Raw genomic sequence first — 14,827 nt, 5'->3', positions numbered from 1 at the left:
GGATGAAGACTATAAAACAAGATACGATACCATGGACGACAGAAGGGCAGTCAAGAGTCATTCTAACGCATATTCACCACTTGGGTATAAAAAATGTCATTAGAAGTTGTTGAACGAGTTGAATGCAAACAAAATCAACACTTACTAAAAAAATATCATAGGCTTCATGAAAGTCAATGCATTTAACACCTAGTGTTTCATAGTACCATGACCTACATAATCTATGTAGACAAAGGATTTGTGATTTCGGTCCGTTAGTTTTTGTAGGTACATATTTTTTAAAACATACATATAAAGGCATAAAATTTTATTCCTGTTTATAATATTCGTTTAGACAGGCAGTATCTGAACCGTTAAAGTTTTTAGAAATTTGTACTGTGGCTTTAGCTCTCTAGCTGGCTACCTCTAGCTGGCGGCCTTTCGTAGCAAATGTCCATCTCTACCACTCTACTTTATTCTACTAAACCTTAATTATCATTCCCTTAATATTAATATAAGCAGTAATGTTCTCCTTCAGCGATCCTTCTACAACGGTGACACATTATAAGTCGTAATCGTTATCATAGTCATAATGAAAATTCAAGTGCCTCACGTAGAATACAATTACAGTGAACACCGGTAGAAAAGACAGAATATCGATATAAAATCGTCTGGTAAACAAATAATAGACACGAGTGAGTTATCATTGCGAGATAACTGAATGGCCTTATCAGTTAGTTCCCGCTAGTCGCACCGCGGCGCGGCAGTCGGCGAAGCAACGCGATGCATCTGTTTACTAAACAAATTAACTAAGTTTAACAAATGTGATGATTCCTCTGAGGGACTTGAGAGACGGTTACGAAGATCTCGACGGTGAAGGTGAGTCGTTTCGTTATGATCTATGAGATAAGAAATAAAACAGATAACCTTATCAGACTAAATTGTTATTAGGTATTTTAAATTTTCGGTAATGTCGGTTCCTTCGTTCATTTACTCAGATGAATTTCATACAGATACGGAATAGTTTTATTCATATTTATTCTCAAATTAGAAAAGCGTCATTAAAAAGAAATTAAGCTGGTTTCTAATTTGTATGTAATACCGTATTTTCACTAAATCTCAAGGTTGGATGCGAGCAATTAGTTATGAATGACTTCACATATACTTCTTAATACATGAAAAATTATGTGTGTGATGGTATTACAGTTTTATTACTAATTATCTTTGTAATAAAACATGCTCTAAGTAAAGTTACTTTTCACATTTTACACGATATATAATTATAGGGAAACCTACATGAAAAACTAAATCATTATCAAAGTGTTACGTCTTCTTAAATCTCTTCATACCTTTTATTTATCTTTTTGCATTAATATTTATATTATTCATGAGACAATCTTCCGCATACGGCAAAGAATCCTCGGCCTATATTTAGTATTTACTACCAATTCGCTCGTTAGACCAAAATAAATATGTCTAATACACTTGATGCGATCCACTATATAAGTGATGTGTGTTGTGATGTATCTACTATTAGGGTCGCTACTAAATTACAATATTGAAATTTCAGAGGCGTAACTATCAAACTAAACTTGTACCAACGATTTTACAGATGAACAAGGATGGGGTTGCCGTATAAGATGGAATGATATAAAAAGAATGATCACCCCGCCAATCTGGTGGCGCCATGTTCAGAATTACCTGCGACTTTCCGTGCCTTTGGGTGAGTAATGCGATAAGGATGTCCTTTAGGAATATCGAATTACATACAATTTAAGTTTAAATATGCATCTGCTCTACCATTGGACTAAGCGAGCTAATAGTACTTAGGTATAGTGCGTTCAGTGTTATTTTTACCTCCTTCCCCTTTGGCTAAACACAATATATTATTAGCAGATATTAATATAACGCTGAAGTGTTTGTTTCTTTGTTTGACGCTCTAATGTCATAAAATATTGCGTGATAATGATGATCACAGGTGAAGCCGACGTGGATCGCTAGTTTTATACAATTTTTTTTACTACATTGGTCCAAGCGTTCAATGGTTGGTTGAGAAATAATTATTAGTATTTGATTTGATTAATATATTTTATGTCATTACTGAATATTAAATGATGAATATATTTAATCCGATTATTTTCTATGGCACTATTGAGTCGCTACAAATTAAATTAAGAAGACATAGGTACCCAGTACCATTGCCGTATAGAAGCGCGCTATAACATCTAATTTCAAATTGTGATTATATTTTCACAATGACCGTGACCACAATGGAGCTACACGTGTAGTGAATTTTAAGGCTATATCTAACTATAGAGATGGTTTTGATTGTAGCATATAAAATACATCTTAACATGACTGTTATAATGCGAAGAAAACAACAGATTTTTGGTTATTTATATATACGTCGCCTGATCAAACTTTTTAGTTTAAATTGCATAAAGGTATTTGTTATAAAATTAGTTTTCAAATAACTGCTTCAATAGTATTTGTTATAAGCTGAGAGAGAAACATTAATTAACTGTACAAATCTCAAGATCCCAGAGCTATCACGCAGTTCATGAAAGTCGATCATTTGTTCCCAATGCATTATCAGATCGAGTCAGTACCTAAATCTTTGAAGGAAACTATAATAAATTAAGAAAGAAATAAATAAGGGTTTATCTAGCATTGTAAATTATATAATTTGCTTGAAATATTATTTATATACTATGATCTATGATATCATAAAGACCACACGACGACGTCATTATTTTACTTTGTATATTTTATTTGCATTTAATTATGAAAGCGTGATAAACACTAACATAAATGGTTAAGTCTCTACAAGTTATCTTTTAGCTTACAAAGTAAAGCCTAGATCACGCAAAAGCTGGGCGCCGGCTGACATTTCATGCGTCCTCTTTAATTAATTACTTTAACTTGAAAAACACTTTTGCGAATAATATTTTTACGAAAAATGGTGAATATATAATAATACTTACATATAATTTGTCTTTAAATTTGTTTCTCTGTAAGGACTTAACATTTTGGTTGAAAGCTATCTGTAACACTAGTTGTGTCCCGCAGTTTAACCCGCATGGTATTTGCCCTGCGATTAGCGTGTTGAGACGAACAATCTCATAAGCTTTATATAACTAGTATAGAATACTTTTATCTTAAATTTTATACATTTTATTTACTTCTGTATGAGAATATGTTAGTATCATTAAATCTACTCAGATCAAAATGGTTTATGGCACAGCTGTTCAACTTGTGCCAGATAATTAAAGAAAATAAGTAAATTATAATCAAATTAAAATTCCAAGTATCTTTAAGTGGTAGCTAGTTAATTAGAAAAATTAACGTGCCTAATTGCTCGTTAATTTTAATACACTAATCAAAAATGTTAAATACATATCCAATTTGTATGAACCAATCGGACCAAATCCGGTACACGTTTGTATTTTCAATTAAAATCGTGAATTTATCCAACGTTAAACCATGTCGCTACGTGGCATTCGTTGTGGATTTAATGACATTGTGTCAATAATATATTTCGTTGCACGAGGGAAATACCAAGGAAAACCCCACAACCTTGATATTCACTGACATTTAAAAGAAAACAAACGATATTTCGTTAATACTTAGCGCTTCGCGAGCGCAACGCAACTTATAACAAGAGAACTTTAAAGGTTTTTTGCCGGAGGTATGGAAGAATCTCAGCAGTGTAGTCTTAACTCTTTAAAGTTAAATATGTAAATAAATAGACTGTTATTTATAATGTAGTTCAGGGATGTTGCGTCTTCATGCTCACCCTGCTGATTAGCCTTCTATTAGATTTTATCTTTTTTTGTTTTTCAAAATTACGTTAAACTTTACAAAACGAAACACAGATTTAACACACTTTTATTATAATCATGAAGCTAGTATAATCGTATAATGATAGCAAAACAACCTTTAAAAAAACACCACAAAATAAGTGACCACGTGTAAAAATAATTAACGTACACTGCAGTGATTTGACGATAGAAAACTAGCGTCAAATCTGACCGGAAATAGGCAGCGGCGGCTATTTCCGCCCAACCCTATACGTGCCGTCATAATTTGCGGACCGTACACACCTTCACTCGCCCACCACACGTTGAGGAGAGCAGGGATACATTTGAATAATTTATTTTATATCAACCAAAATATATTTAGAGTATCGAAATATTACTAAGGTATTGTGACTGTGATGTGATGATTTGTGATGATTTTCAACTACCTATTTCTACTTTAAATGTTTTTATATGGATAGATGAATGAATGCTTGTTGGTACATATTTAAACAAATAGATTTTTTTTATGTCACTGTCGGCAATGAAGCTGGTGGGTCACCTGTTGGTAAGCGCTACCACCGCCCATGAACATTTGGAGAGGCGTAAAATCGTTTGCAGACCATACGCCTCTACAAATGGATTGCCGACTTCGAACTGGAAAGGGATTGAGAATGGATTGACGAGAGGAATAAAGGAAAGGAATGGGAAGGGTAAGGAAAAGGATATGGGTTTGGATTATACATTATATAAAAAGAAATTGAAAAACGAACAAAAACTTACACTACTACGATTTATAAATATTAGGCTAAAATTGTATTTATAACATTGGCATTAAAAATACAATATAAGGATTATATTAATACTAAAAGAGCTATAAAAGACTAAAGAGTGTTATAAAACAAAAGGGTTATTTAATTTCGTCTATAAGTTATTCTCGGCTAACAAGTAGTCACCCCAAAGAAACACGACTTACGTAATTTATACGTGGTGTAGACAAACGGAAAGGTCGCAGATTCTATGTTTTATATATTTATAAGTGAAGGGTTCGAAGATAGTTAAGCTCGTCTACCGTTCCCGTAAGATTTTTGGAGATTAAACTATCCTATATCCTTTGTCTAGTCTCAAACTATATCTGTACCAAATTTCATCCAAATCGGTTCTGTGGCTTAAGCGTGAAGAAGAAACAGATAAACAAAGTTATTTTAGCGTTAATAATAATAATATCATTAGAAACAAAAAAAAATACGAAGTATATCTGTATACTCGACTGATATGTAAAATTATTTTGCAATTAAAATTACTCGGACAGGTGCAGCTTACCTGTCCGAGAAATAAAGGCTGTATTTTTTATTTTATATTTTTATTGAGGTGGTTATTAGTATATTAATTTAAATAAATGGTACAAATATTTGTATATAAAGTTACTGAATGCTAAATTTCGAAACATTACAGTAAATTTAGCATATAAACAGTTTTGTGTAATACACGAAAGTAGCTTGTTAATGAATCCCACTTGTAAACGTTACGTAAAACTATTTAACTTTTCCATTTTTAGCTAAAAGTGAGGTCGAATCGTTCCAAGGCTTTGTTTTTCGTCGTCTTGTGACAAAGCTAAGTTTTTCTTTATTTAGAACTGTAAACTTTTTGTTACGAATACACTGGGTTCAGTGTTTAAATGTCGGAATTCTTTAGCCATATGAAAACCTGTTTACAGGTTAAATTCAATCTAGCTATTAAGCTATTTCATATAAATCCAGCGTTATAATAATCTGTCAGTTAGAAAAAAGACGAATAAAATTAGTAATTGTTTTTTTTTAAATATCTCTCAACTTTTTTGCAACAAAGCAGATATGAAAACCTTTGAAATAAGGTGGAAAACGTAGTAGTTAAATGTCTATCTAAAGGCATATTGGGAATGCATAACACTATAATTTACTAGAACTGCATTTTATCCCTTGACCTCGCCGGTTCTATTACAATTTAAGAACGTAATTCTAATAAAACTTCTTCGCAATAGCAGAGGATATAATATTACCAGCGTTGGATATATTTCATAGAATGCAAAGTTAAATGGATTTATACAAGACGTTTATAAGGATATATCCAAAAAAGGAGGAAAGATGATGGAACTTAAAGCATGATGCATGGTGTAACGTGCGTAAATTTTTTATTCGACGTTATTCGATTTTATTCGAAGTTATCATTCGACAGCAATTATTATCTGTGGCTTTATTATCTCAGAACTTTCGATTGGGGCAACCGATTTTGATGACTCTTTAATTATTTTAAATTGTAAATTGTGAGACGAGTGCCATGCGTGTAGTCACATTAAAATTTGGTTCTAACAATTTGATAGAGGTTTAGGTTTTATGTAAAAATAGATATTCTTTTATGAGAAACTAAATTTTTCATTCATAAGTTCTATTGACTAATAACAAATAATCACCCTACCTTTTACTGGGACATTAAGAGGTCAAATTATCTAAACAAACTTATTTAATGCCTCCTACTAACGTGTTTACATTATGCTTCAATGTATGACTTGACTTCGATTAAGCCTTATTTATTATTTATGTAGCAACATAAATAATGCGAGCACTACATAAACATGTCAGTATATCCACGTCCTTTGGCTCGTCATTATCGATTATTCTAAACTCACTGACGTTTCGCAAAATTTTGCTTAAAATTACACATTTTCAACTTTATTATAAGGTGATTAAGTTCATTATTCAGTGATAAATTTTAACTTTAAAGGAATTACGAATAACCATTGATGACTTACCTAACTTACGTGATTTTCTTTTATTGTATAAGAAGAATTTCTTATAATTTCCTTAGTCCTACAGTACAGTATTATATTATCTGTGGTCCTACCAACGTCAAGTTATAATTAACATAATTATGTCTAGACTTGCTCTTTAAAATTAGAGATAATCAGGTACTCATAACGGTTTTAGCCTTGGTTTCGGAATCCCTTAAATCCATGCCATGTATCCATTAAAATTGATTTTTATTTATTTGTTGAAAAAAAAATGGTCTCATTACAGGGGTGCCGCAATCCGATGCACAAGAGGCATTCACTTTACATGACAGATTTATGATAGTTAGGTACACATAAGTTACATATAAGTAGACATATTACTTATATAAAAACGAATTAATTAAAACTGTTTTATATATTTTCGTGTAGTCTGTTCGCATTTTTCGAATTTTACCTACCCAATGATTATGAATAAATATTATTTATTCAATAGACTGTCTACGAACTAGTCAAGGTTGGTTGAAAAGAATGGAGTTCTCAACCACATGAAATTATTTTTATTTTTATTTTTACCCGACTACGACAGTATTACCCGACTTTCATAGGAGGGTTATGTTTTTTGAGCGTATCAAAGTTTGTGTACGTATGTGACTATGTATGTCCATTTCTTTGGCATACCCTCCAGCCCTAACTGATGGAGGGATTTTGACTTATGAGGTGATTTTATTATCGGAATCATGGTAGTTATACAGGATATAGAGACAAACAAATTGGCACTCTCATATTAATTTTTTGTTACACTATGCATTTATTACGAATTAAATGAAAGATCGTAAAAATACTATTGCAATAAAAGTAAAAAGTCACTTGTTTTAATAACAGTAATTCCTGTTCTTAATAAAAAGACACACTGACATGCTGAGACGCAATACAACACCACAAAAAACATAATTCTATACTTATCGAATATTAATATGTTGAAGAAGATGTTATTATTTACCACACGGATCTGAATTAACAGTTTGTTGTTTAATTTATTCAACATTGAAAAATAACCTAAAATTACAGGTTTGAGTGTGAAATTTTTATATAAAAATTCATGAGTAATGTACAAAAGTATTTAAAGATTTATACAAACAAACTTTCCAATTATTTTCTTTTCAAATAACAAGCTTATGTTCATTTAAGTATACGTTCGATATCAATTGTAAGGCAGTAAAATTACATTGAAACAAAGTTTAATACTGAGGCTTAGTCCGGCGCGCACGTCATAGGAAAGTTTTCCTTCACTGGATTTATTCACGTTTTTAATTGTGAAAAAAGAAATGATAAATGCACAACTCTAAAGTTTGCTTAGTCTTTTAATATTTATCTTATATTTTGATTACAAATAATGAAGAGCAAAATGAAATTTTATTACCTACATAGTAATATTTCACCAATTTTAAAATGTAGAGAACTGATGTTCGATGTACTTAAAAAGAAATGATAATCATAATATACCTTCATAGAGCTTATCCAAAAGTAGACTATAGAGCATAGACTATACAAAGATTGTAAAACTAGAGACAAAGAAAATAATATGTAAATTACACCCAACAAAATTGTTGTTAAAAACTACACATTTCACCATTTTAAAACACGTAACTACGCTTACGTAGTATGTTGCCGGCTAAATGTCGTTATCAAAGTAGGTTCCCGAGCCTTTTCAGCTAAGTGATAATTCTGTTTCTATTTTCCCGCCCAGTACCAAACACCGACGCGAGGGTGCCGCACGTCGCCGCCCGCCCGCCCTCGGCATACGATAACTTTGTAAAATAACAAATCCATTAGTCAAATAACACTTATATATTTTTTAAATTAATAATCTGTGACATATTGGTAAGCTGTATACATTAATATGCCAGTAAATCGATTTATTCGTGTAAAAACTTACAAGTTGCGTTTTCTTGGAATGAATTTTAAATATTCGAGTTAAAACAGGCTGTGTTCGCTGTAGAGTACTTCTATGAGGATAATTTAGAATTTAAATAATACAACAACGTTTTAAATATTAAAAACTGTTTTATTGTTCACATGAAAAAAATAATAACACCAAAATCGATCGCTATGAGGTCAAGTAACGAATTAAGTAAGTAATTGTAAATCATTTATCATTTACCTATAATAACTTAATGTACGAAAAGTTCTATGCTGAGTTAATTAGAAAAATATTAATTTAAATAATTACATTGGTTATTTTAGAAATAATTAGCATATTATTGTTTTCCCCAATATTTATACTAATTACTAATTAACACTTGGTTTCATAAAAGCTGAATATGTTGAGGCAAAAGTCTGTATTATATATTGTCAATTTCTTTATGAGCCAAGGTTTAAAATTACCCTTAGTTTTGTTTTTTCGAAGCAATCAATTACTACAGCCCACATGTGCATCACTCTGCAACAATAAGTTTCTTAAACTTATTAACTTTTATCATTGTGGTCACAATAATCTAGGGTCTGCAATGAAAACATGCATAAATCCCTCAGATCTCCATATGCACCCTAGAACGCAGTATATATTTAATAATTAACATCCTTTTTCCGCTGTGCTTACATCGATTTATGTTTCATGAAATGAAAAAGGTCTGTAATCCACCACGAAGATAATTAAATGTTAAAGTTGTGTTATTGGAAAAGCAATTGTAACTCTAGCGTTGCAAGTGTTTATGGGCGGTGGTGACCACTTAACATCAGGTGGCCCACCTGCTCCTTTGCTTGCCCTGCCATAAAAAAAAATCTATTATCTTACCACATTTCGTGCGTCTCACTTTGTCGGTGATTCACAGTGCATAATTTAAAATGTTGTTTACTTTTTACATATCAATGCACATATTATGTCAATAGACATTATATATCACTGAATATATAACATATTCACTTACATAGACGGTAATTTTATTATATCAATGATTGTTTTATTTCTTTCGTATGTAGAATAAAGACAGTTAAAGTTAACTACATTATTAAAATAAAATGTCGAGTGATACATGTGGTTCAAAAATTAAAAACAACACTTCAATCATCCTGGCGATTCAGGATAATAAGATCAATTTAAGAAATTATATTCCTGTCACCGATGCTGAATAGGTAAGTGTAAAAGGTTTGGAATGAATCTGTCCGTTTAAAGTGGATCAAAATCTATTCTAAAGAAGTCGATTACATACAAACATCCTGTATGTTATATGAAGCTAATAAAATAGCCAAGCTAGATGCTACACGAAGCGTATAGCATTATGTTATCTGTGACGAAGACTTGTCCAGTAACTGTTTATGTGCTAGCGTTTCCTCCTCCTCCTTTGAAAAGTCCTAAATTCGATTCGGAGATCAATAGAATATGATCGGTTTGGCACAGATACCTGATGCTACATATCCGTAAAAATCGAGGGAATCTTTTGTACCTAGTTAGTAAGTAGTAAGCTCAGTTCAGTCATATTGTTCTAATATGTTACGTATTTTTTCTTGTTAGATAGATAGATTATTAATAGAAATTAATAGAATGATATAGGTTATTAATACAAGTACTTCACGCGAAAGAGTGTGATAAAAATCAAAACACAGCTGAAGTAATTGAGTGTGTGCCACAGCTGTAGGTTTCTTAAACCGATCAATTATTCAGAGTTCACTTGTCATGTCAAAGACTTGTGCCTGGACTCTAAAGAATGCTTTGAACCTGATTGAATAATAGATTTTAGTGAACGATTATGCAAAACAAACCCCTAACCAAGTTACAAGACTCTGATTAACATTTATCGATTCTTTTTTATCAATACGCAAACAGAAATCACCCGTATTTTCCAAACATAATCGGGAACAGTGTGATGCCATTTGTAGTGGGGTATGGAGCAGGTGATATACATCTATTTCACTGATCGATTATCTTTATGGACAAGTAGGTGATCAGCCTTCGTGTCCTGCCAGGGCGAGATATTTCTTTTTTTGCGGGTCCCCACCAGGGACCCAGGACACCATCGTCCTACGTTCATGCGATAACTGTACTGTATCAAGGAGGCGGTTAAATACAAGTAAGGAGAAAAAATCGATTTATATTAGTATAGAATAGCTTCAAAATACACAAACCTGATAAATATATTTATACGTAATGACGTCATTCGATCAAACAGCAGTGCTAGAAAATGTTTCACGTCAAAAATAATAATAGAATTCAATTTAACGAAGCATATTTGTGAACGGATGACAAATTGAGTACCATTGTCCACGCGAAACTCATTACTGCGGCCCGTAAAACAAAGCCTATCATAATCACGAAAAAAGGTTTCACGCGAAGGGAGCGCCCAGTGAGCGCTGAGCTTTATGTGTGTTAGTGGGGTGACTACGCTGTCCAAGTATACATATTGTATTTTTATTTTTGTTTGTTTAAATGTTTATTTGGGCTCAGATTGCCGAGTAGTAAATAAACAGCGATAAAGGCGTCATCCAGATATATATGGAAAGAAACCTCTTAGCCCGTGCGTTAATACAACCTATTGCATTTTAATAAATAGATTAGGAATAATCAAACCATTTGCAAATATTCGTAGCACAATGAGAAACCGTTATTTATAATTAAACTTGTATAACCGCGAACGCTTATCGCATCGTATCGCGAATCATAAAGTATCGGTTTTTTTTTAATGTCGCGTTCTGATAGCTTACACAGAGTTGAAGGCATTGAAATAAACAGATTTTGCGTAAATTTCAAACGAACCGCAAATGTAGAATAAATAATAAAAAAATAATCAATAATCAGCAGCTGCTGTATCTAATGCAAATGAATAATTTCATTTACTATCATCTCATCAGATGAAATTCAATGTATTCACTCGTTAAACTATCATTATAGACATGCCGGTATAGAACAAATAATGTAAATAATCTTCTACACGCGAATCAACCACAGCGAACTCAAATTCATATCACGACAATTAATTTCAATTCCAGCCGTGGTCATTACTCCAAAAGCATAGTTCCCGCATAAGGGTGTGTACACACCGCGTGACGTCACAAGTGAGGCGTCACACCTGCAGTGTCGCAACTCCGTGAGAAACCGTGTAATCTTATCAGACTATCTTTAGGAGTTCAGTAGATGCGTGGGATCGCGTGTCGATCGACGGTTTCAACGAAATTTAGTTTCCTATGAATAAGAGTGCGTGATTTGTGTGTTGCGACTATGTGGCAGCAGCTGAAGGAATTCTTGTTGCTGTAGCATCAAAATTATAATGGTTTATTAGATATTTACGACCTCATTACAGATAGTGTCTTGTGTTTTGAAGTGCTTGGTCCACTTTAAATAATATCAGTGATAAGTTAACGTGCTGGTATACCGTCTAGCTGCTAGCGATATCATTATTTACTTTAGTTCTTAAATAAGTATCAACAATAATAGAACTGATATTTTTTCTGTTTTATCAAATAATTTATTGTTATTTATGCCGTAGCCTCGTTGCGAATTTTACGAGACATTCGATTACATATAAATATATATGTTATGTTATTTTATTTCTATGCTAATATTGTTTAAACGTTTACATTATTTATTATTAGAATGTACGATGTACAATGTTTCATTCGCAAAGAACTCAAGTCGCTGTGTGTGAAGTACGCGCTAATAGAAGTAATTAAGTTTCCGTTAGAATATACTCAGCTAGTCACGATCCAGGGCTTGTTTATTAATTTTCAACAAACTATCAATTACATGTTTATATGTTTTATTAATTAAAAAGTAATATAATACGTATCAAACTTTAAATAACTGACATTTAAGACCACTAGTCACCATTTTTCAGCCACTCGTAATTAGTTCCTATAAGTTAAATTATCATAAGTGGTTATGAACTTTATCTAATATCTACAAATGGACGTATATAAGTATCACTTAGTTGTAATAATATTAAATTGTCTACTTAAAGTCTCAAAATATCACATTTCATACATTATCTGATTTGATAAGATGAAGACTGTCATGCAGACTTTTCCTTGTTGACTGAACTGCTTTTCGGATCAGCCATCAGCTGAATTCACAAACGGTTTTCTGATCGTAAATATGTTTATTGTGTTTATATATAACTGCCTCATATAAGTAAAAATAACTCGTAATGACGGTATATTTTTGGTTGTTTGTTTTGATAAAATGTTTTTATAAAATACATTTTATGCAATAATTTTCACAAACGTAATAACACAGCATACAGACAAGTTTAAACCTAACTACCGCCCGACTTCGCCCGTGGTACATACAGCCTTTAGCACTCAGGGATCACGTACATATCCAACGGTGGTAGACTTTATCAAATCGACCCAGTACTAGTTGTGATTAGCACGTACAATCAAACAAACTACGGATTTATATTATGCTGATAATTGTTACTATTATTAGTTGAATCTATTTTATTTCCTATGTAATGATACTGGTATAGTATTATATCAGCTGTAGTAATTATGACATTCGATGAAACAGAAATAAAGTTTAATTCAGTAATTCAAATTCAATATTATTTATAGTCTACAGATATATTAGATAATGTGATAGTTACTTTACCTGCATAATGAATATCGACTGTCATTAAGAATGAATCACTGCACAAATCTATATAATATCAAACATTAACTACTTATGACACTGATATAGTAATGTTGTATAGTAGAACGTGGAGATTCGGTTGACACAGCGGTTAAAATGCAGATTAAAAATAAGTTACCGATTCCCGCCAAAACATATCGTAACTACTCAGGGAAAATATAACTTTTTTGTGGCATTTGCGTTATAAATTATTGAAATATACTGAAACATACTCATAATATATGTAACGTCTTATTGCAAATATATTTAAGTAGTTAATTATTTTAGTAGTATCTATAAGTACTTATAGTTGCGGCGTAAAGTGTTCAAAATATTATTACGTTAAAAACCCTAGTAAATATTATTTAAAAAGCATGTTTCATTTGTTTAACATATTAATTTTGTGATATTCAACGAATTAAAATTATTTTCAAAATGTTTCACGTAGGTGAATAAAAAATAAAACCATAATTCCGTATTATTGAATTGGATGCATACCTGTATAAGACTCGAACGGTGCTACATAATAGATTGTGTTCAAATACATACCATTACGAAGTGTCTTTGTATGTGTTAAACTATCACACATAGAAATGTGTGTACAAGTGCCTGTGTAAGTGTGGGTGTGCTGTTTGTGATGGTGAGATAATGGCGTGGCCAGGAGGATCCCTGGATACGGTGGAGTTGCCGCTTCATCAGATCGGCAGTGAGGATACATTGGATGGCCTGGCTTTGCCTGCGACTAGCGCGGCTGATGGACAAACAAGAATCAGTAAGTTGTGGGCTTGTTTAAAGTTTCTAATAGTTTTATCTAATATATAAAATTCTCGTGTCACAGTTTTCGTTGCCATACTCCTCCGAAACGGCTTGACCGATTTTGTTGAAATTTTTTGTGCTTATCCGGTATCTATGAGCATCGGCCAACATCTATTTTTCATACCCCTTAATGATAAGAGTAAGGCAGAACAGCGTTTGCCGGGTGCAGCTAGTCTAATATATAAAAAAAATTCTCGTGTCACAGTTTTCGTTGCCAAACTCCTCCGAAACGGCTTGACCGATTCTTATGAAATTTTGTGTGCATGTTGAGTATGTCTGAGAATCGGCCAACATCTATTTTTTATCCCGATATTCCTACGGGATACGGACTTACGCGGGTGAAACCGCGGGGCGCAGCTAGTCTAATATATAAAATTCACGTGTCACAGTTTTCGTTTCCATACTCCTCCGAAACGGCTTGACCGATTCTTATGAAATTTTGTGTGCATATCGGGCATGTTTGAGAATCGGCTAACATCTATTTTTCATACCTCTAAATGATCAGAGTAAGGCAGAACAGCGTTTGCCGGGTGCAGCTAGTAATATATATATGTTGAGATAGTAACAATTTAAAATATATTTCTCTGTCCTTACTAAGTTTATAAATGCAAGGGTAACGGTCTGTATGTCTGTCTCTTCTTCACGTCGAAATTACTGAATCGATTTAGATGAAATTGGTACGAAGATAGCTTGAGACCTGAGAAATCTCAAGGATGAGGGATTTTTTACGTGAGAAGCTGCGGTGGGATACAGTCACGGTCTAGTATAAAATATATAAAGCTGTTGACATTCATTTACTTAGTCTGGCCATAAATACTGTTACACTTAATTATAAAAAAATATTACATTTGAATTTCGAATCTGTCA

The 14,827-nt window shown here is 32.6% G+C and overlaps 1 protein-coding gene across 1 annotated transcript in view; it reads left to right on the top strand.

The window, feature by feature from the left end:
- Positions 1 to 728: 728 nt before the first annotated feature.
- The window catches only part of LOC119833328, a 29,959-nt gene continuing 15,860 nt past the window's right edge, over positions 729 to 14,827 (top strand). The window contains exons 1-2 of the mRNA XM_038357313.1: positions 729 to 858; positions 1,592 to 1,702. Of these exons, the coding sequence (XP_038213241.1) occupies positions 807 to 858; positions 1,592 to 1,702 (163 nt within the window). The 5' untranslated portion in view covers positions 729 to 806. The remainder of the gene's footprint in view (positions 859 to 1,591; positions 1,703 to 14,827) is intronic.

Source organism: Zerene cesonia, chromosome 17 (assembly GCF_012273895.1).
Source record: "Zerene cesonia ecotype Mississippi chromosome 17, Zerene_cesonia_1.1, whole genome shotgun sequence".
In the NCBI taxonomy this organism is placed as follows: domain Eukaryota; kingdom Metazoa; phylum Arthropoda; class Insecta; order Lepidoptera; family Pieridae; genus Zerene; species Zerene cesonia.
This window is presented reverse-complemented; position numbering and strand designations above follow the sequence as displayed.